Genomic DNA, 23,926 nt, shown 5'->3' with positions numbered 1-23,926 from the left:
TATTCTATCTTTCTGTAATAATAGGGAATGATGGCTGATGAAGGGAGCAAACCTTTTATCTTGTAGGAAACAGTGTCTGTACAAAAAAACAGGATGGCTCCATCCATCCAGATGTACTTAATTAAAACAAACTGAAGAAAGAAACAAAATGAGGCTGGAGAATTAATTTGAGTTTAAAGACAGTTTGGAGACAGCTATAATAGAGTGGCCCCAGGCCTCCAGCATGGCAGTTCACTCTGTGACTCTGTGCACAGGTTTGTCCCATGCAATGAATGGTTCAAAGAGAAAACAGAACTCTGCGCTCTTACAGACAATATGTTCCTTGGTGTCTTTCATGTCTTCTGTTCTGGACGGTCCGTGCCATATTCAAGGAGGGTGTCATGATTAGTAGCCAATTGTTTCATGCTTCCTGTAGTATTGTTGACATGACCTTAGTGCCAGGTTCAACAAAACTTTGGAATTCGTAGCATCAAAGAGAATGGGTAAATACATCACAGACTGAAAGAAATGGGATGCTAGAGGTAAAAAGAAAGAGGCAGAGGAAGAGGAGAAACAGGAGGAAACATATGCAAAGTATAGACAATATTTTCCTTGGGGTTTATTTCTGGATGCCATCTGTTCTAGAATAACTTAAGCTTTTACAGCGAACAACCCCTGAGGTGTGAGTGACTTATCGCAGTAGAAGCTTATTTCTTATACACACTCAGGGCCAATGCTTCTTGCAGGCACTCAGGCTAACAGAGGCTCTGCCATCTCCCGTGTGTGTTCAAGGTCATCCTGGCCTAGATACGCAGCCGTCAGACATCAGATAAATATAACTAAGGAAAAAGAATGGTGAGGGAGGTGGCAAACACATGGAGTCCTAGAAGTTCAGGACCTGAAGATTTTTGTCACTTCTGACCACTTTGCTTTGCTTGGGAAGCATCAGATCAAGTTCACACTAAAAAAGAAGGTAGAGAAATGGAGCTGTGAAAGTTTGCATTTTCAGAAGAAAAGGTGAAAAGTTGGTTAAACAGGTAATCGGTTGCCCTTGTGGATAAAATTCCTTGGGAAATAGAAAGGATGGGAAATCTCCAAAGGTATACAGGGTATTTCAGTACATCTACCTGTTCTGAGGTCTGCTGTGCCATATATGAAAAAATTAAAGTTTAAGAATTAAGAAAGTATTTATTCTTTAGACAACATATTATAAAAGCTTAACCTAAGATAACACAGGAAACAAACTAGTTAATTCTGGATATGGCAATGATACAACATCAAAGACATTATCTATGAAAAAAAATAATTGATGGGCTGAGTTTTATTAAAATTAAAACTTTGCTCTAAAAAAAGGGAATCTCACGAGCTTCAGAAGACAAGACAGGGATGTGAACTGGGAGAAAATATTTTCAAAAATACATCTAATGAAATACTATTATCTAAAATGTATCACAAACTCTTAAAACTCAACAATGAGAAAATAAACATCCTCCTGGAAGACCTGAACAGACATCTCACCAAAGAATATATACCAGTGGTAAGTAAACATGAAAAGTTGGGCCTCCCTGGTGGTGCAAGGGGTTGAGCACAGCGCTGTGAAGTTACCGCAGCCTCTGCAGCAGGAGTTCCATCCCAGGCCAGGGAGGTGACGCACATGGCGCAGCAGACCTCTCCTGACTTGCCCGCTGCTCCCTGCAGCAGTGTATTTCAGTCTGCCTGTTCTGCTCCCCACTCTGTCTCTCGTGAATCCTCTCACCCCCATACCTCTGGCCTATACCCCAGTTCTTGTATGCATAAAATAAATAAATCTTTTAAACAAGGTAAAAAAAAAAAAAAAAGGTATACAGGGTCTCTCCCTTGGAAACTGTGACCATTATACATCTTGAACAGAAAAAGAAGTGAGGTTTTGTTTTGTTTTATGAGCAACATGGATGTGGGGTGGTTTGTAGGAAGGATAAGATATTAACACCTGCTGGCGAGCCCAGGTCCACCCACAGGTTGTTTCTTCACCTCATTGATGATGACAGCTTTTAATTTTAATTTTTATTTTTTTAAAGATTTATTTATTTATGCATACAAGAGTACTGGTACAGGCCAGAGGTGTAGGGGGTAAGAGGATTCACCAGAAACAGAGTAGGGAAGAGAGCAGACAAATTGACTGAAATACACTGCTGATGGGAGCAGCAGGCAAGTCAGGAGAGGTTTGCTGCACCATGTGGGTTGCTCCTTGGCCGGCGGGGGGATCAAACTCTTGCTGCAGAGGCTGCAGACAGCTTCATAGGTTGCGCCTTAACCCCTTGCACTATGAGGGAGCCCCGGCTTTTAATTTTTAAACTCTTACAAAATCTTTAAGCATGGACACCATGCAACCTCTCTTTCTTCTTCTTACTCTTTCTTTTTCTTACAAGTGACTTCACTTGTATCTGCAACAATCTCGGGTTTTGTGTGACCTCCTCCATGGGAAACAATCTGGTTATTTGTCTAGTTTTGTCCCCAATTGTTTCAGGTAAAAGTTTACTCCCCTGTGACCCAGTGAAAAAAATGACCAAAACTTTCACACTCACTATTATAATAAAGTTTGAAAAGTGAGCAATTGTTACTCTTTTTAAAATTAACTTATTTTTTAAGTGATAAAACTTAAATTAGAAATATAAAAACAGTTGACAGAACCATTCATCTGACTTTTCCAATCTGTCATACATGGTCTTAAAAGTATCTCTTTGAAAGTTTAGCTAGGGTTTACCAGTGAAAAATCATATTAAAAAATATACTCAAGGAAAAATGGGCATGTAAATGAAATATTTAACTGTGTGTATAGCTTGGAGTATTTGCCATTCTTATGGTGGAAATAGTTGATTAAAATAGAACAGTGAGTTTGGGGGTGAATCTTCTCTCACCCAAAGATACTTGGTAGGTGAAATAAGAGTCAGCTAATAAGAATTTCCTTTTAAGCTTAAAAAGAAAGCAAAGCATGATTTCTTCTAACTCCATCCAAATTGCTGTGAATGGCATGAGTTTATCTTTTTTGATTGCTGAATAATATTCCATTGTGTATATATGCCACATCTTCTTGATCCAGCCATCTATTTTGGGGCATTTGGGTTGTTTCCAGGTTTTACCTATTTTAAATAGTGCTGCAATAAACATAGGGGTACAGGTGTTCTTTTGAATCAATGTTTTTGTGTCTTTTGGGTAGATCTCTAGGAGTGGAATTGTGAGGTCATATGGTAGCTCCATTTTTAGTAGACTTTAAAAATAAATAAATAAAGATGCAAAAATATACATAGGAAAAAAAAAAGCAAAACAGGTAACACCGCGCTGTCAGAATTATTAAAAAGGAAGCTCTCTGTTTTAAAGTTGGCTGTTGCTGGCTGTAAGTGGGTATCTGTCACTTCTGCCTGATTGCCTTTTGGTGAGCAAGTCCTAGTCACGGTGCTGAATTCCAGGGCTTTTTGCCTACACAGTCCTGCAAATGTCTTATGGGACCAATTCAGGAAGCAATGATATGATTTCTCTAGATATGTGAGGCCATGACTAGCCATAATCAAGGAAGCCATTCTGAGATAAAATGCTGTTGCCAAGTAGTTTGGACACATTTTGAATGACGATATTTTGAACAAGGTCAAATGAATGATTTTAAGGTATAGTATTGTTTCCTCATGAGTGACTAATCATTCCAAAGTCTTCTGCAGTGTATGAGAGCAGAGAAGTTCTGTGTTCCCATTCTTGTTGACAAGCTGCTTAAAATGCAGTAATTGCCCTGATACTAAGGTGACCCCTCAGATCATGTGGAGCAGGAGTCAGCCTGTATTTGGTCTTACTGAACTAAGTGACTATAAAATGGAATGATTCCTTCCTTAGTTATCTTGTCTTCATAGTATTAAAAAGACATCAAGCCATAGAATCTAAGGTGTTTAGTTTACATAAATGTTCCTATAGTTTTTCAAAGGAAATCATTATGAATTATGTTTTTAATGCACTTTTGTTTTTATAAGCTTTTTTAAGATCTCCTTATGGCTAAATAAGATTATTGCTTGTGGGCCTCCCCAGTGGCGCAGCGGTTGAGCGCTGAGTTGCGAAGCTGCCCACAGCCTCTGCAGCTCCGGTTCGATCCCGGGCTGCTCCCCGGCCACCGGAGGAGGGTCCCACATGGCGCGCAGACCTCTCCTGCCGCCCACTGCTCCCCTCAGCAGTGTACTTCGGTCCTTCTGCCTGCTCTGCTCCCTGCTCTGGCTCTGGTGAGTTCTCTCACCCTCCCGTGCTTCTGACTGTACCCAGTGCATGTATAAACAAAACAAACAAACAAATAAATAAAACATGCCTCTATAAAAAAAAAAGATTATTGCTTGTTTTCTTACTAATATCTTTAGTCTCAACATATACATACATGCATACATATTTAGCTTTAATTTCTGTAGAACTTTTAATTTCTATGCGGTCAAGGAAATGAAGAAAGGGTAGAATCACAGGATTTAGAGAGGCAGGAGAGACTTTCAAGAATTTTTAATACTTGGCTCACACCAACTTTTTAAAATATGGTACTCATTTATTCACTCATCAAACTCAAATCGAGTGCCTAATATGTGACATGACCTCTGCTATATGTGATATAGGAACAAAATAGCAAATAAAACATGACCACCATCTTCAAGGACCTTAGAAAATATAATGGGAACAACAACAAGCAGCAACATTGTGTGCAGAGAAGTATTCTCAGGCTATGTCACAATCTGGACAATGGAAGAGATTTGGGTGTGCTAGCGAGCAGGGATGCCTCAAATCTGAGAAAGTCACGGGGTTATCCAGAGGAAAAATCAAGGTAGTGCAATGTTTGCAGGGAGACTAACATTTTCAAAGCCTTTCAGGCACAAGAAAGAACAGCATCTGGAAGAACTGCATATTGTATAAGGTTGAAAGGTAAAGTTCAAGGAGGAGATAAGGAAGTAAATAGAGAGAGCAGAGGTTTGCATCGGATGAGTCTCTGGAGGATTTACACTCCCTGCTGAGTTGTTATCCTAAAAATATAGTGTCTGAAGGACTGAAGCATGATTAGTTGGTTAGATGAACAGCTTAGAAAGATTACTTTTGCTGAAGGACAAATGAGAAGAGAGAGATGAGTAGGATATTGTTGCAATCATTTAAGTGAGAAATAAAAAGGCCCAGAGTGAGGTAGAGGATGTGGAGAAAGGAAGAGGAGCTTCAGATGGTACTAATGAGGTAGGAATGGCAGAAATGTGTGACTGGAAGTAGGAGTTAGGAAGAGGGAGAAGCGGGGTGATTCCTAGGACTTGCTCTGGGGAATAATAATGTAGACCACTGGGATGGAGAATGCAGAAGGGAAGCAGAATTGGGTAGGGGGTAATGCTGAGGTTAGATGGGGGCTTGTAGGGTGTTAGCTGCATGTGGACATTCTCATGGAAACATCTAGTAGCCAGGCGCCTGTGTTGGTGTTCCTTTCCGGGGAGAGGTCTGAGCTGGAGGGAGAGCTCTAAGAATAACACAAGTACTGTTGGTTTCTGAAGTGATTGGAGATAAGTTTACTCAGGGAGTGTGTTAGGTGAGAAATGACATGAAGATGAGACCTTCCCACCCTCCCTTTAAGAGCTGATCATTTAAGAAATAGGTTGAAATAGTTTGAAAAGTTAGAGCTCTTCACATTCACTGAAGTGGGGTGTCTAGAGTGCTGGGAAGAGCTGGCATATAGCACTGTCACTGGAGAGAGCAAGGGAAAGTCTCAGAACGAAGCAAGTGGTAAACAGTGTCAGATGCCGCAAAGTGGGAATAGGATACGTGCTGACAAGGGTCCGCTGAGTTTAGTAATAAAAAAGACCTTGGTGCTGATTTTCAGAACCTCCTTATGCATATTAATTATCACTGTTTTGTCTCTGACTATGGTCTGTGCCTAGCAACTCCTTTACCCAGAGAGGGTGGGATAGACTTAATATAAACCACCCACAACTAGAAACTCATGTATCTTCAGGATAGCACATTTTATTAAAATGCCTCTTTTGATTATTCCCACAATATGAAATGAGGAGAGCATTTGCATGGAAGATACGCCCATTGCTGAGTTGTATTTCACCACTCGTGGGTACAAAGGACATTTCCCAAGCAGTTTCTTCCTCCTTCCCTTCTTTCTTCCTGGACTTATTTTAAAAATTGAGTTCCAGTCTCATATGGAAAAGTCTGGTTGATGAGAAAAGTCTCCACCTATGTTTACTAACACAATTCCTGCTCTATGTAAACGCCAAATGAATGAGTCACAACAGCAGAAGGCGGACATTTCATTAAACAGATGAATGGCTAGAGAAATTGGAACTTGAGTTGAGACTTGAAAGTAAGAAACAATTGGATCAGTGCAGAGGAAGGAGAGTGAATGGGGAGGTAGTAAAGGCCCTTGGAGAGGCTCTGTTGTCTGAAGTGGATGGTCCCTGAGTCTCTTGAAGTTGTCCTGGGGATTGGTTAAGATCCCACAGGGAAAGCTCTGAAAGCCAAATGGAGCAGTGCATTTTAAATTTTAATAGAAAAAGCACCAGGCCAGTGGTAAGCAGTAAATGAAAGCCTTCTTAGAATGATTGACCTGAGAGCGATTTGCAGGAGAGCTTCTAGGGGAAATGTGAAGAAAGTTTAGACTTTGCTGATGGCATGTGTCTGGAGGGCTTCATCTGACAGAGCTTCTTGGAAGGACTCATAGGATTCATAGACCAGATCTGAGGAGTAAACCAGAGAAATCAAAGACAGTCCTACAATGGGGAGAGATCACTGCAGAAACAGCCACTCCAGAAAAGTAGCCTTTCATGGGGTGAGGGGGCATGGTTTCAATGTTCAGTATTTTGAGCTATTGGTAAGACACCTAAGTGCAGCGATTTATTGATTCAGAGGCACACCAGCCTCTTCTCACTATGGCCAAAAACAATGGGTTATTCTGATGCGCTGTCCTGGTATTATTAGAGTGTAGATACACCTGAAAAGTAGCAAATAAGATAAAGATGGAAAAGAATCCGCTGGATTTACCAATAAAAATGGCCTCGGTGATTGTATCAGTCAGAGTTCTGCAGAAGAACAGAATCAATAAGATCTCTAGATAGAGAGAGGAGATTTTATGGAACTGGCTCATGTGATGGTGGGGACTGGTAAGTTTGAAATCTGCTCAGGGCAGGTCACTAGGCTGGAAACCCTGGCAGGATTTCTGTTACAATCTTGAGGCAAAATTACTGCTCCAGAAACCAGCATTTCCTCATAAGACCTTCAACTGATTAGACAAAGCCCACACAGATCATGGAGGGTAGTCTGCCTTACTTAAAGTCACTTGGTTGTAAATGTCAACCATGTCTATAAGATATCCTCATAGCAACATGTTTGTTATGTAACAAGTGTCGCCTAAACAACTCTGCGCAGTGGCCCAGGTGCCCTGCCACAAAATTAACCATCTCAGCGATGTTTCCAAATAATTTCTGCTTCATGCCATCGTATGTTCACATCCCTGGTGGTCATGTCTGTGTGTTCACACACCTGTCCTTTATTGCCTTTTCTCTCTTGTCTGGCAAGCTTTGGAGAGAATACAGAAGAGCCTCTCCTATTTGACACATTTGAGAATGAAGCATTCTTGGGAAAATGGCATTTGACACCTGTGTCATTTGGTGGCAGCATTTCTGTCACCAAACCCAGGTCAGCATTGAGGAAAAAGGCAAAAATGGGGCAACAGAGATGGCGATGAGCTCGAATCAGGAGGTCCGAGGAGGCAGCCTGGCTGCTGGCCAAACCGAAGAGCGAAAGCGCTCAGTCTTCCTACACCCACCCCTCTGTCACGCCCCATCCTACCAGCTTTGACCTGTCACTTCTCTGTTCTGAGGACTGAGGGTAGAGGTAGGAAAAGTGGAGCACCTCTACAAAGTGGCTGATCCACCACTTCCTTCTATTCACAAACAAATGAAATCCATATTCGTGCGGCCAACCCAGAGAAAACCGAGGAGGAGGCTTGGCAGGCATAGCTGTAACCCAATCTGGAAACTGAAAATTTAAAGACAATTATTTTAAATTTCATATCACAAACTTCCTTTTGGAGCTTCCATTAGCTACGTCTATGTTAGAATTCTCTTTGGGGAGCAGAAGTAGAGGCGCCCCAGAGCTCTGGGCAGCCCGAGCCGTGGATTTCACAGGACACTTGAGCGCATACTCTGCTCCTGTATGCAGACATGCTGTTTTGTTCTGATATATAATTTCATTCAACAGCAGTAGACACACATACTTTGTCTAGTGATTTGCAGTTTTGGGAACAATTTCAACATGCTCCCATCCAGAGCGCATTATTAACAACCAATTGGCACAGAGTTTCAGGCTTTTTCACAGGTGAGAGTGAAAATTGAAAGAGTGGATTAGAGAGTTCTCTGCAGGCACCCGGGATAATTTATGGTCCTTCTGTTGTAGTGGCTGAATGTATATATCTTTCCCCATATGCAGCCCTCCATTTAGACTTTGGTCAATGGTAAAGAATAAGAACAGGTTTTTAAAAACCAGCCGTTGGAGTGGAACTAATCAGCCTGCGGTTTCCTTTCAGGTAGTCTGACCATTATCCAGTACGCCCGCTCTGTGTTCTCATGCAGGAAATGACCCAAACTTCCACTTCCAGTTGTGTGGATTATTTATCCTTAAGCCCCCCTCCACCTCCACTCAACCCTCTACTTTACATATTAAAGTTAAGCCTCTAATCATCGAATCTTCATGTCTGGAAAGTTGATCTGGCGTGGCCATCACATGCGCCCTTACTTTGTAAATTATATGGCATGAGTTGAAAAGAAACTGTTCTTGAATCCGTGTATTGATGACCAGTTTGAAAGTTGTGTGAAAGATGAGGATTTATTCCTCTCCTGTCTAGATCCACTGGGTTTTATTTATTAAGAATGTTATTTTCCCATTGGCATGAACTCCTTGCTTAGAGAGAAGAACCCTCGTTTTATCTTTTGTTTGGTGATATAAACAGAGTTTAGGAGAAGAGACATGAACAAACTGGAACATTTAAACGAAATGAAAAATTGCCTGACCTTGTATCAAATGTCAGCATTTGTAAAAAGCTCACTACAGAAATTATGTATTTCCTATAGTAGGAAGTTTCCTGTGTTCATATATTTAATCAAAAACACAAGGCAAATGAATTTGGATTGGGAAACCTCCTATTCATCATTGTGAGCAGGGGACGCTTTTATCATTAAAGCTTTGTCATTAAAAAGTATCATTAGATACTTGAACTTCTTTCATTTCCATTTATTGCTAGAACTTCCAATACTTTCTAGAAACTCATAACAGCATCTGGATCATTTTCTAGGCTGCGTTCTAGTAAAAAATAAATGAACGAAAAAGCTTTCATTCATATAAATTACTACTGGAAATTGGCCTGTCTTATCTCTCTGTAGTAGTAGGAACTCTGTTGCCCTAAAATACAGGGATTACCAAGATGAAGCCTACTTTTTTTTTTTTTAAACACTTGGGTTTCTTTAAAAAAAAAAAAAATTATTTATTTTTATACAAGAAGCATGGGCCAGAAGCATGGGAGGGTGAGAGGTTTCACCAGAGACAGAGCGGGGAGCAGAGCAGACAGACAGACCGAAGTACACTGCTGAGGGGAGCAGCGGGCGAGACAGGAGAGATCTGCTGCGCCATGTGGGTATCTCCCTAGCCAGCTGGGAATCGAACCCGCACTGCAGAGGCTGTGGACAGCTTCATAGCACTACGCTCAACCCGCTGCGCCACCTGGGAGGCCCTATGGAGCCTACTTTACACTTTGAGGGATTTATAAGACCCGCTTAGGGCTTCCCCGGTGGCGCAGCGGTTGAGCGCGGGGTTGCGAAGCTGCCCGCAGCCTCTGCGGTGCCGGTTCGATCCCCGGCTGCTCCCCGGCCACCGGAGGAGGGTCCCACATGGCGCACAGACCTCTCCTGCCGCCCGCTGCTCCCCTCAGCAGTGTACTTCGGCTGTTCTGCATCCTGCTCTGACTCTGGTGAATTCTCTCACCCTCCCACGCTTCTGACTGTACCCAGTGCTTGTATGAATAAATAAATAAATAAATCTTAAAAAAAAATTAAAAAAAAAAAAGACCCGCTTATATTGCCAGTAAATTCATCTCCATGGGCAATAACAGCTGTCCTTTTTGGGAAGAGTTTTGGTAACAATCAAAGGAGATGATTCCTATTAGAATCTTTCTTGTTTGGGGACTAGAAGTCAGCATCATTCCATTGTAAAAGGTCTGCTTGTAACATCCAGCTTTTGCTGACTGGCAGTGGCTACAGCAGATGACCTGCTGTTAAATTCAATAGGCTAATTCTCTGAGGAAATGACATCATTTTTGTTAAGTATTGTCCTCACCTTGTGCTGGCTAGCCCTTTAAATGTCTTATGAGACCAAGAATGGTGTGTGAATGGCATCCCTAATCACAGATTTTCAAGCTTCTTTTAAACCATAACCCAAAGTAGTCAAATGTTTGGCTTTATTCACATGAATATGAAGTCTAGCAATATGAATAGGTTGTGTATTTAAAACTAGTTTCTTGTCTAACATCTAAACTGTACCTGTATGATATACTAAAAGTCCCAGTGTGGAATAATAAATTACAATATTTGCCATTTTACAGGCTTTTATTTTCCTCCTAACAAATTTAGAAATGATACACCTGTAGGAATTGACAAGGTATTAAGTCTTCAGTCAGAAAACCTTGTAGCCCAGACCTTTCTGCTAAGTAGAAACAAATATGTTAAAGGAAGCATCCTTTTCTGAGTTTTTTATCTTCAAACCATGGAAAATTTCACAGTGTATGAAACACAAAAATGGTAGAGTTTTAGTTGGTGGGAACCCCAGAACTTGAGTCTCCAAGATTTCTGTTCATTTTTAAAATAATGAATGAATAATGATTGGATAATGGAGCCCAGTCAGGAATTAAAGACATTGTCACTGACAGAGAATTATTCTGCAGTGATGAAAATGGACAGATGAATAATGGCAAACAGTATGTTCTATCTAAATTAATACATTTCTAAGGGAATATCTTTTTAATGTTCCATATTTTAAAAAGTTCAATTCATCAAAGTCCTCATATCACATCTGTTACAAAGATTTGTCTCTTGCTAAACTATAGCCAACTAATTTTCCAGAAATGACATTTTTCACAGTTTATTGTGCTCTCATCATCATGGCATAAACCACATCAAAGGTCTTGCTCCAGCCGAATTAATCCTGTGATTTTGGTTCTGGAGGTTGTGGTTTCTTAAGAGAAATAAGAACCTTTAGTTGGAGAGGTCTTGAAGGTTTTGATCAACCATAAATATTTACCTTTTTGTTTTTTAAATACATGTGTGGTTAAGACATAGAAAATCCCATGAAAGTAACCTTTTGCCTACTTTAAAGTAATAGTATCTTTTGATTGAGTTAAAACACAGAATTTTGTTAATTTTCATTGTTTATGTTTTACTTTAATTTAAATCAAAATGGAATAGACAAAGTTTGGGGATCTACTATTGATTGAATTAAAATATTTGAAAATAGTATTATTTATAAGCTTTGCTATTTACAAACCATTGCTCTTCTAGATTTAAATCTTATTTAGATAAGGTTAGTAGTTGTGTAAGTGAAAAAGAGAAATTTGTTATGGAATGACATAACAATGAATGATAAGTATCTTTGTTGTAAAGACTATTACTGCAAAAACTAGTGAACTTTTTCACAAAGGTAGAAGAAAATGACACGACACTGTTGTTCAATGGCTCTCATATGTCTCATTAAACATTGCCTACGATGGGCTGTCCATGAAAGGGGGATGTTGAAAAGAAGTTAGGAACTTGGGAAATAAGCAGGGTAAGACTGTTCTCTGAGATCACAAAGCAGAGAGTTTTCAAATTTATTATTTCCTTCCAAAAATTGGAAAATCTGAATTGTGATTTGGTTAAGTTGCGGACCCTCTTTCTTCTGACTGGGGCTGCCTTTTTGCTGCTCTCCCTGCAATCCCGACCTGACTGTACAAATAAGGGAAACGGATTCCATCGTCCTGCAGATGGTCCACGTGGGACACACACAGGCACTAAAGGAACCCGGAACTGCCCTCGCCTGCCCTCTGACATCGTGAAAAATCCTCCCTCCACTTAATGACAGAACCAGGTCCCCCGACTTCCTGTGTGAATAAGGGCTGGACTGCATGAGGCCCTTGTCCTAGTTCATGCTTCACACACCTATAGATTCCGTGTGTGCGCGCGCACGTGTGTGTGCATGTGCGTGAACTGAACTGAAACTTCTCCCTGAACTCTCAATGAGAAAAAATAAATGGGTGAGGTTTGCAGTTTGTCAAACACTTTGAAAAGATGGCTTTAGCAGACATTATTTCTGGAATTTTGCACTAGCTTTCTACCCCTTGCGGAAGGACCTGGTTGGGTAGGCTAATTTACTTTAGGTGCACCAATTATCAATACAAACGTCTACCTTGGCCTACTTCCTTTCATTTATACAACTTCAAGGATGGCAGGTCAGGCTTGCTGCAGGCGGGACAGAGAGCCATTGAGCCTGGGCTTTATTCTCTCCCCAGCAGGCAGGGCGCTTGCTGCAGCTACAGCCATAAGCACTGTCTATTATCCCTGGGAGGTGGTTATTTAGAATCATTCAGAGAGATCCTGCCGAGCTCCTCAATAGGGGTAATTTAGCCAGTGGCTCTCAAAATGCTAAGTTAATTCGCTTCTCAAGTGAGATCTTTTATCTTGTAGAAGAAATGAAATGTACTTGGTATATCCTTGAAGATCACATCACAGTAGCCAGTGTAGTTCCAGCACCTATAACTATTTTACGTTATCTGCATCTGTAAAGATCAAATGTTACCTGTTAAGGTAAAGTGGTTTCCTTTTCAATACCATCCATTTGGTTGCAGTGAGAACTTTCACTAGTTTTTGTCATTTCAACTTTTGTTAAAAGGTCTTTTGATGATGTGGGAGGTAAAAGGCCCCACGGTATGGGAATCCATAGGTTGATTGAGTGAAACATTAATACTCTTGCTACCATGTCCAGGTATGGGAATCCATAGGTTGATTGAGTGAAACATTAATACTCTTGCTACCACATCCACAGCCAAGTTCTTTAGTCTCTGATGCCCAGAGTATTCCCATTCCCTGGCACCCCCACCTGACCACTCCCTTAGCTGCTCTGGTCAAACCCTGCAGTCCTGGCTGTCTCCTGTTTATTAATTAATTAATTTATTTTAATCATGCTGCACATTCAATCCATCTGCAAATCATGCACCAATTTCTTCCCAGTATTTACAGGATCCAAACTCTTTTTTTTTTCCTCCTCCACCTCAACCCTGTGGGTCCTTCCCTTCACTTATCTACGACTTGGGTTACTATCGAAGTCCAGCTTCTCTCCAAATCCTTACTCTCTTACTCCCCTTTTCCCCCAATGAACTTTATCTTTTTGAAATATAATTCAGATTTTATCATTTCTCTGCTCATGACCGCCTACCCCATTGGTTTCTGTTCCCCTCCCCCAAATCAAAGCCAAGTTCTCATTCGGACTTTGAGGTCCTCCTCTATCCCCCCATCTCTATGCCTCACTCTCTACCCAGTCCTGCAGTTACCCCCAGACACTCTCTTCCTCCTACACCCCATCTCTGCCTGTAGGACATTCCAGCTATTTCTTTTTTCCTGTCTATTCAGAGTCTTTCCTTGACTGCCCTATAAGATAGCTCCTCCTCTTTCTAGCTTCCTTACCCTCATTATTTTTCTTAGCCGTTATCACTACCCGCCACATTATTTACAGACTGCAATATTCCCGCAGCCCATCGCCTGAAGAGTAGCTGCAGAGACTTTGCTCTATTTGCCATAATCCTATTATCTGAAGAATCCAGGTACACATCACAAATATTCGTTGATGAATAAACAATCCACCTTACTCACCCTGTTCCCACCCCATGCCCAGCAGACAGACACCTCCTTCAGAGTTTCCTGACACTTGGGGCATGAAGTACTTCCATTGTATACTCTCTTCATCCAAAGGTATCAATCCACACGTCTCCTGTTCTTAGGCAAAATATCGCCTCTCACCTTATTCTTCCTCTCTGACACCTTTTTCTTTTGTGTTCTCTTACATTCTGATTTTGCTCTACAAGCCATTTCTTTTTCTCTCAACTAACAGTTTTCTGTTCATGAACATTTAAGAATCCTACCCACCTTAGTGTAAAAAAAAGAAAACAAAAAAACTTTCTTCAATCTTATGTTCCTTGAAGCTACTTTCCTATTTCTCCTCTTCACTCAGTTCCTCAAAAAAATATTGTCTCCTGAGGTTGGCAAATAATGGACTTATTCTGACTCTTCCTCTCTGTAGATGTTGCTGATTAACCCCAGAGTCCTTTCCCAAAGTCTAGAACCCTCCTTCAAAAGCTCTCAAACAGTTGATTCCAAACAGCCATTGACATTCACCCAGACTTGGTACTTTATGGTATCTGTTCTCCATCCACGGAGCTTTTTCTTGTCTTAATTTCCTCACCTTACTGCTAAACCAATTATAATAAAGATTCTGATTTCTGGCTAGTTAAATGCAGTGGACTATGTAGTCATTTCAGCCTCTCTTTTTACAGTCCTCTCCAATCTTGCCTTCTGGAATTCTGGTCTGTTCTTGCTTTTAATTCTTTTTCTCCTCAGTTCCCTTTTGAGGACATTCTTCCTTTCCTGTCCCTGAGATGATTGTGTTTTACTACCCAAGAATTTTTAATCTGGGTGGATGATTTACTAGAGATTCCAGGAATGGAGTTAAAAGGGTATGTGTGTGTGTGTGTGTGTGTGTGTGTGTGTAGGTACAAGTACACATGCGCAGTTTTCAGTATTCCAAGTGTGGAAATTTCTAACGAGAGCAGCTACAGCTTTTATCCAATTCAAAAGAGTTGAGATCAATCTGCCTTTTACTTCCCGTGAGCATGACCACCCAGGTCCATGGCCTCAGCCACTGCCATAATGCACGGGAAAGCATGAAAGCATTCAGGTGGACAAACCTATGTTCCTATTTCAGTTTCCCCTTTTAGAAACTGTGAGTCTGGTGACTTTACCTTACCTCTCTGAAACTCATCTTGTTCAACTACTGAATGGTGGAAATGCCCCTAATTGGCAGGGTTGTTGTATCAGGTATACAATTTGGAAAGCGCTCTGTGTCTTTTGTCAGTAGGCAAGAATTCTATTGTAGTCCCAAACATCTTAGTCCCTAAAGCACATGGTCAGCTTGCAGAGAAGCACCTCCCCAACATTGAAATAGGTTTCCAGTTTTAGGGTACTGCCATATTATAGCAATAATTCACTCTGCATGCAAATATTTATTAACACAAAACATCTAGGATAGACAGCTGCAAAGAGCAGGCAGCTTCAATTTCTGCATGATATTTAGAAAATTGGAATTGGGCACTTATATGAATTTAATCAAATTGAGAGATGTTTATAAATTGGCTTCCAGTATTAATCTGGAGCAATCAAAATAGCACATTTTTAAAGATGTTAATAAACATGGCAGAAGCCAATTATTCATTATATACAATGTAATAAAATTGACAGTGCAGTAAAAATTGCTTTTGCATTCTTCAAAAGCATGTGTTTCTAAATTGGTGGAGGTTAAACAGGTGTTTCTTCTCAGATGTAGTCTGTTTAGTGAATCCTGTAAAACAGTTTGTAAAATTCATCATTTATTTATACCTTGATAGCCATGGTAAAAATCTTGGATAAGTATTATGTTTTAGAAGGTTTTGATACATATTTACAGCCAAAAGCATAACTTCTTTAAATGGCTAGATGAAATAATAAATCTAAATACCTAAACCCAAATATTTTAGTTTGCAAAATTGTAAAGATTCCAACAAACCCTGCCTAGCAGGGGCCCTCGGTCACATTACAACGCATAAAGGCTTCGCTTCCAAACCTTCCTGCCCTGTTCTCTACTCCTTCTCTACTCCTAAAAGAGCTATGGTGCAGACACAGGCAGGGAATTCAAAGCCTTGACTTCACTGAATTTTGGGGAATAGTTGTTAGAATTTTGCAATATTCTTCCAAATAATTAACCAAACCCTGCATTGGGGGAATATTAGAAACTAAGATTCAAAATAACTAGCCTATAATAGAGCTTTGAGTGAATGAATCTTACATAGAAAAACATGTAACAACATAATTAAGGTTCTGCTTAAAAGTTTTCTGCAATGAACTAGGTATCATGTGATAAATATTTTTATAATATGCCCCTAGTAAAATTTTGAGAAGGAACAGAAGCTAAAGAAAATTTCTATAGGCAGGAGAAAAACCAAGTGTCACCTGCTTCCTCTCTCTCCTCACTCCCTTCTCTGTGTCTCTTCCTTCTCTTCATATCATAGATTTACAAATACCTGCCTGATTAAATGCACTGTAGCCACATGTAAAGTTAGGTTCAAGAAAATGTGTAATTATATCTTATATACTATAGGAAGAGATAAAGTTTATAATTGGTATAACACTTCATTTTCAGTGTTGTAGCATAAGGAAATAATCAGAATATAGTCAAATATTTATATTGAAACATGTAAACTTTATGATAGTAAAAATCAAAGTCAACCTCAATAAAATATTAGACATCCAATACATTTTAATGTCAAATAATATATAAATAAGTCTTTATTTTTCTTTTGTTCTGTTTGTTTTTAATGACAAAAATTCACTTTTCTTATGTTTCCATTATGAACATTTAGTCATAAGAAAGAAAAGATACATGGTAGTGCACTAGAAAAAATAATTATGCCTTTTTATTATTGTGGGACCAACTTGTTCATCTGCTTAAATATGACTAAATCTTTAAATATGCTTTCCTATTTATTTATGGAAGACAAACATCATGGAAGAAATCTTTTAAGTTTCGAATCAGCTTTTATTTTCTTTACATTGAACCCAACCAAGTTATCTCCATATTTGCTCTTACCCTGTCTCTCAAATTTAATATATATATCTCCACCGGGACTAAGACTATAACTATTTATTTTCCTCCAGTACAGAATAGGACTTTCCTTCCCGGAATTAATCCCACTAAGGATTTTAAGTATTTTTCAAAAGAAAACTTTAAATTGAAATTCTCTTATCTAATAGTAGTCACTGTGGCTAAGGTAAGCGTTATTCATTTCTACCCAGTGGGGTAGCACAATTGCAATGTAAATGATGAATAATATTTATTCCAGTCAAGTGTGGAAGCATCTTTGTGAGCATGAGCTGCCTACAGACCTTGAGAGATTGAACTGGCAGACTTGGCAAAGCCATTTTTTAATTAATACACATAATCCATAATGCTTTATTTCTTCAATTACTTTTCTCTGTAGTATATCATTTACATATTAATCTATTTTTAAAAGTAATCATCACTTTCTATCTAAATTTAAATTTGTTGGGTGATGGGTGGTATTGGATAGATAACATACTTTACATTACCACACCAGATTTGTATAGCATTTCATAATTATTGGATATGAGACTTGCTCAGACTAGGGGGGGATTTTTCGTAAGGATGGCATCTCTCACTTTTTGTTCTGTGGTATGTGTGTGCAGGAGTCTGAATCCTCTGAAGCCCCCGCAGTCTCCCTGCCTTTGTTCCATCTCTTATCTGAATAGGATGCCACTGAGTGGGAAGACTTGTCTTGGGCATGCATATACTTATTCTGCAGTGAACAGAAGCAAGGGAACCCTGTCTGGAATATTAGATTGAAAAGCCACAGTTGGATGAAATGACCCTGTCACGTAAGAATACTAAACTGCTAATGATACTCGAAAAAATATTGCCAACTATCTTTGGACAGTTCAAACAGTCTCACTGTGAAGCATCTCAGCAGATGTTCCTGCAGTGCTCTCTAATGGCGCTGGGGTACTGGGACTTTGAGGTGAGCAAACTCAGAGTGTATATTATTGAGAGTGTAATAGTGAGAAATCCACTTCCTGGGGTGCAAGCTGCACGGACACATGTTCTGGGTCAGACTTCGAGTCTTGAGAGGGAAGGGACATGGAGCTGGTTCTGGGGTAAGATTCCTTGTGGCTCTCCAAGGCTCCTGCCTCTTAGGATGTCACATGGTAGCTCTCATCTTGTTCTAGGGCTTTCCCTGGGTGTCTGTTTCAGGGACTCTTTTCTCCTGAAAAGAAAAATAAACTAGACATCTGAGCATGTGGATTTGAGGAGTTTCAAGTGAGAATGAAGTTGCTGTCATCTTCTTTTAACACAGGGTTCCAAAATAGAAAACACTGAAGTTATTATTTTGAAATACTTTTCTTTGCATTCAAAAAAAAGGAAAGAAATCTGAATCTGAGGACATTAAAAGTGTTAGGCAGGTTGGATTTCTGACAGTGTGTGTGTCAGGCACTGAAATCATGTCTTGCCCACGGCACAGGAACAGAGGTAGCTCTTATTAGGCTTGCAGGGACAATGCTGATATATCCTCCAGTTTTTCTAAATTAAAGTGTCTTCATTTAAAGTTTATTACAGTGAAGATCTGCTTGGCTCTGTTATTCCCATCAGAATTTCAAAATAAGAAAGTTGTGTTTTAAAAGGACACATTTTGTGTGGTGTGTTAATGGAAAAACAGTCTCTGTCCCTCAGCAAAAGGAGTGATGAAGATTTACCATCCATAAAAAAGCATCATGGAGAGAAACAAATTGCCTCACTCAGAAATGAAACGACTTTGTCGATGTTGAGAAGAGTGTTTGCACTTTCTGGCACCCGTAATTGTGATAACAGCCTAAGGCAGGATGGTTAACATGGGTCTTTAATTGCCTCAAGTCACACCACACACCCTGGTGCTATGTCATCTCATTTATCATGATACATTGTGGTTTTCTTGCCTCAGGAATACTTCAACTGGCTTTGAACACGTTCCTGTCAAACATCAGCTACCGGCTGATTGTTTTCCACCACACTGTTCTGATTACCACTTTTTAAAGTCGGCTCCTCCTGCTGTTTCTCTTTCTTCACAGGGGTGCCTGGCCGCCCCTAGGGCACTGCATTGAGCCGTTGATGTGAGGGAAATCAGCCACTGGGGCAAAGAGCTTTCTTCATCTTTGCGCATATGTTCAACTGCAGCATTTCTGTGATTTCACCTCTTCCCTTCCCTTGATTATATTCGATTTGGATTTTTATCCATAGAAACCTTTTGGTGATTTGTTGGGGGGAAAGAAAATTCTTTCTAGGAATTTCATCTTTAGAAATTCCACTTCAGTTGATTTTGTGACCCTTAGCCATGATTTATAACTACTCACTCTGAGTGTATTTTAGAAAACAGAAAGAAATTAGCTTTTACACTGGATTACTAATTATGTTCACTCTTTTGTGAATTAGGAGAGAGATCTCCACTTAAGAGTGGAAATACTTGCGTTTCTAAATGAGCAATGTAGATGCAACGAAAGGAAATTCTGAGACTTTTCTTTTGACAATTTGTCTGTGATGAAGTCTTCAGCTCCTTACTTCAGCCTCTGTCCACCTTCTGGTAGGCTCTGTGACCCCCCAAAACCTTCCTCTGATCACATCCCTCAGTTGGTCAGCTGGCTCTGTGAAGCTAAGACTCCAGTTAGATTGTTATCCTACAGGTATGTTAGGTGTCTACCAGTGGATCATTTCTTTTGGCACATTGAGTGAGAAGGTATAGCATAGCATGCTGTCTAGCATGGTATAGCATGTTGTGTCAACCATGTTCTAGGGAGAGTTACCAAATGTGCCATCATTGTTCTGGGCAGTCTTTCTTCCAACCCACTTCCATCTCTCTGTTTCAGTTCCCCCCACACACACCCCTCTGAGATACATATCACATGGTAGGGCAATCAGCATTCCTTGATTCCATAGGCTCTCTAATGCCTATGTATAAGTCAACTTTTTAATTTTACCATTGCTTACTAGTTATTCTCACTATTGCTAATATAAATCTATAGTGCACTGTGTATTTGTATATAATAACATATAAATGTATGCCTGTATTCTGCTAAAATGGTTTGTTCAGTATGATGGAAGAAATGCCACATTTTAAAGATAGGAGATGTCCATTGTTTGTGGAGCAGCCATAAGAATCAAAGAGCCTCAGCGATACAGCTAAATACATGGTTTTGAGGAAATATAATCAGAAATTTGTTTTTTATTTTAGTCCTACAGTTTTGAGTTTGCAGCACATGTATAAGAGATGCCATGCATTCTGAGGTCCTGTAAGATACGTGTCTTCACATCTCTGAGTTTGCATTAGTTCAGAACTTCACAAAGACCAGAAATTTAAAACATTGAAAGAGGGAGGGAGAGAGAACAAGTGACAGGCAGTTTGTCATGTAATTTCTTTCATTACATGAATCTCAAAAAGTCCCAATTGTCATGTCGGTGGAGAACCCTGCCTTTGTAGCTTCTTCATGTTGGTGCTTCCTAAGAAGCTTTGGGAAACTGATCTCTATGCCAGTCCAGTAATGGGCTGGGCGCCTGCTGGTCCTTGGCTTGTGCTGGGGGCAGAGATGTGCACTGTGGTGTCTGGGAAGCTTAGAGCACCCTCTTCGCTTCTAGGATACTCTGGTAGGTCTGCCTAGAGCTGCAGGTTTAAACTTCTGGGTGAAAGGTGGAATGGCCTGGTAGAAAATTTGTGAGTTCAGATTATGTTTTTTCCACCTAGAAACTGAATTTTTGCTTAATTCTATGAACCTTGGCTACTTGATTTGTAAAATCCTGTAAGGAATACATGGAGTAGCCTACCCCATAGTGCCTGGTACACAGTAAGGGATGAATCAAAGCCATTCTCCTTCTCCCTCTGCACCACTGAAGAAGGCAGGAGGGCTGGCAGCATCCACAGTAACCTGCTTCGGCTTCCCTTCCTGGTTTGATTAGATAAAACTTGGCCAATCACATTTTCAGACAAAGCTCGTGAAGATCATCTGCTCTGTTCCTGGGAGTTAGTGAACAAGGACCTGGTGAAATTCCAAAGTTGGGGAGGAACTCAGAGGAAGTCTTCTCTAGAATGGATTAGCTCCATGCTTTTCTGAATGATATCCAGGGAACTGTGGTTGACACAGTGAGATTGTATGTTATTAACTGATTTTTTAAAGATTCCCTCACTCTGAACTTTTTCTTTAATTTCATTTTACACAAAACCCTATTGGAGGTTTAAAGGCAAGTGAGCTTGTTTTAGTGAGAAGCACTTATATCATGTGACTTTGACATTTTTATCAGTTTAAACACTAAGAAGGGACATTCAAAATGAATGGCAAGAGATTACCTGTCTATTGTCTGTGTGAGCCCTTACAATGCATTTTATTTGAGCCAATAGTCTCACATCTTTTAAAATATCCTTAAGTCAGATTATGCAAAGTAAAAGATGTGTTTTTTAAAAGTTGACTTTAAGATTAAGGAAACAATGAGAAATTCAAAGACTCGGTGAGTTCTAAAGCAAAAATATCTGCCTCTTTTTTCTTAACTCTGTCCCATCTTTGAACATGTAGCCACAGTGATAGAATGTGCTAGAAGGTTCTTCTTTTAAGTATCCCATTCACTATGATATGTGAGGCAGCTCACCTTTGTCTTCTCCAGTTTTATTCTGGAGCAAAGTAAATCCCTTGAGTGACAAATAACAGACCATAATATCAGAATTTTAGAGAAAGAAGATAAAGTAAAAATAGTAAGCTATTGTAGAATGTTTTTGAGTAAAATATGTCAGTAGTTACATATTATCCTCTTCAAAGTTACTTTGTAAAAACTTCAGAACTACTTTTAATCTTGGTAGTAAAAGTATTATCTTAAAAAATAACTTTGTAATGATTTTCATTTTCTCTCTCTCTTTTTTTTTCCCCCAATTTCAGGGTCAGCCTGGTCCTCAGGTAAGTGAACTCTTTTCTAATAAATTCATTCCAATTTAGAATTTTCCAGTGTGTACATTTTTCTGCAGCTCTTTTCAAAGGATACTAAAAAAATAAACCCAGTGATCATAACACCACAGAGAAGACCAAATATTTCCCAGGAGCAAAGCTGGGGGGCCTCTTCGGGGTGGAGTGAGAGGCACATCAGCTGTTGGGCCAGATGGCAGGTTTAGCAACGTGCTATCATATACAGCAGAACTCTTAACTGCTCTGACCCAGTGCCGCAGGACTTTAATATGAGATAACAGGAGTAGAAGCTGAAGTGAACTGGTTTGCATTAGGTACTTATTCATCCTGTTCTAATAACCCTGTTGCAAATCACATTGACTCTGAGCCTATACACTGTGATCTGACCAGCTACTTTTGTTTCATTGTAGACAGATAGTGAATTCATACTGCCTTTTCCATATAAACCAACTGCTGAAGACATGATTTACAATTAGATGTGAATGCAGTCAGCAGAAATTCTTTTGAACCCTATGTGATATTGAAGAAAAGGGAGGAATATGTATAAAGATGAAAGTTAAAAGAAGAAAGTTGTCAGAGACATGAGTCAGGAATAAACAAGCTCCCTATCAATACTTACTGTAATTTGTAGGAAACTATAGAGAAGGAAATGAGATTATTAATCTTTTCCTGCAACACCATAATCCCTGTAAATACTAGAATTATTTCAGTCCCCCTATGTCTCTGACCCATCAGCATCAGAATTCTATTTCTGTCCTGTTTGTTTCATAAATTGATTTTCACCATGTTTTTGTTAGTTGTTATATTAAATGAACTTTTGTTAGTTAATATAACAGTTAAATGAACTGTCTATTGTGAACTAATTCTCATATTGATGGGCCATAACAATATAGTTTACAGTTTTCACATGTACTGCGTCTAAGGATTATAATGAAAAAAGCAAAAAGAACCATGTGATTCAGCAGGGCAATTCTTTTCACACTATTTTTTTTTTCATGAGAAAGTCTGACCTTTAATTCACTTATATTCATATCAGAGAACACAGTCATTACGTGGGATTTTTGTTCCTGTATTCTAAGTTGGCTCAAGATAATTAATTATTGGAGGGGGAAAAAAATCTTACCAAGGAAAGGTGTGGCTTGTTCTTCTAAATTTGAGCCTACTCCATTGAATGGGATGGAGACAAAGAGAAAGGTCCTTGGCATGCTTTATTTTACTTTATGCTTCCAACAGCCTGGAAGATATGTGTGTGTGTGTGTGTGTGTGTGTATGTATACATATATATAAATCATATATCTTATATATCACACACATATATATAATGTATCCTTTCTGATCACATCTAGATTTGATGTATGTGATATGATACACATGATCAGAGGAATAAATGATTTGCCAGAGATGAAATGAGTGGTAGTGTCAAGTCTGTCTCTAAAATCTTCAGACTCCACAGCACCCAGAAGAAGGCAAAACACCAGATGATGAGAGAACTTGAATGCTGGTTTTGAGAGGAGATTATAACCTTTAACATATTTTAAGTCATTTTGGCCTACCCCAAAGCAGCCGTTAAGATAAGAATTGGGGCATTAAATAGTATATTGGGACATGATCCAAGAAGCCTTGGGAGGGAGTGGGAAATGACAGGAAAGGCAAGAAAACCAGAACGTGAATGCATCAATGAGCAGGTGACTGCTGTGGAGAACTGGGGCTCCATCCCTTTAAGGAACCGATGAGAGACTACATAGAACTTGCCTCAGAATTGCCCCACCCAGGGGTAGGAAAGTTGACGTGTTTATCCACTCATTTCCTTTCTTCATTGTTGAGACTGACCCAGGGTGTTAACTCCCTGGCATTTCTGGACTTCCCCAGAAGGTCTGGCACACTCCAGCTGCTGCAAGAATGCAGGAAGCCATGGGGACACATGGGCCCAGCATTCTAGCAGTGTCTTAGAGGAGGAGGGGTATGGGTGGGCACCCCCATCTGCTCCAGCTCCCAAGGGCAAATGCCCAGTAGATAAAACAAAGTGGACATGCAGATATGGCTATAAGGACTTGGGAAGTTGGACATGAGGACGGCATTAAAGCACATTGGTAAATGAGATGTTA

General features: G+C 39.8%; 1 protein-coding gene across 1 annotated transcript in view; it reads left to right on the top strand.

Moving 5' to 3' along the window:
• The window catches only part of COL25A1 (collagen type XXV alpha 1 chain), a gene marked incomplete at both ends in the record, with an annotated part of 360,422 nt that overhangs the window by 183,478 nt on the left and 153,018 nt on the right, over positions 1-23,926 (top strand). Inside the window, one exon of the mRNA XM_084251726.1 lies at positions 21,798-21,815. Within this exon, the coding sequence (XP_084107852.1) occupies positions 21,798-21,815 (18 nt within the window). The remainder of the gene's footprint in view (positions 1-21,797; positions 21,816-23,926) is intronic.

This window comes from Talpa europaea, assembly GCF_964194135.1.
Source record: "Talpa europaea genome assembly, chromosome: 13".
NCBI classification, from domain to species: Eukaryota; Metazoa; Chordata; class Mammalia; order Eulipotyphla; family Talpidae; genus Talpa; species Talpa europaea.
The sequence above is the reverse complement of the archived record's forward strand: the minus strand, read 5'-3'. Positions and strand labels throughout refer to the sequence as shown.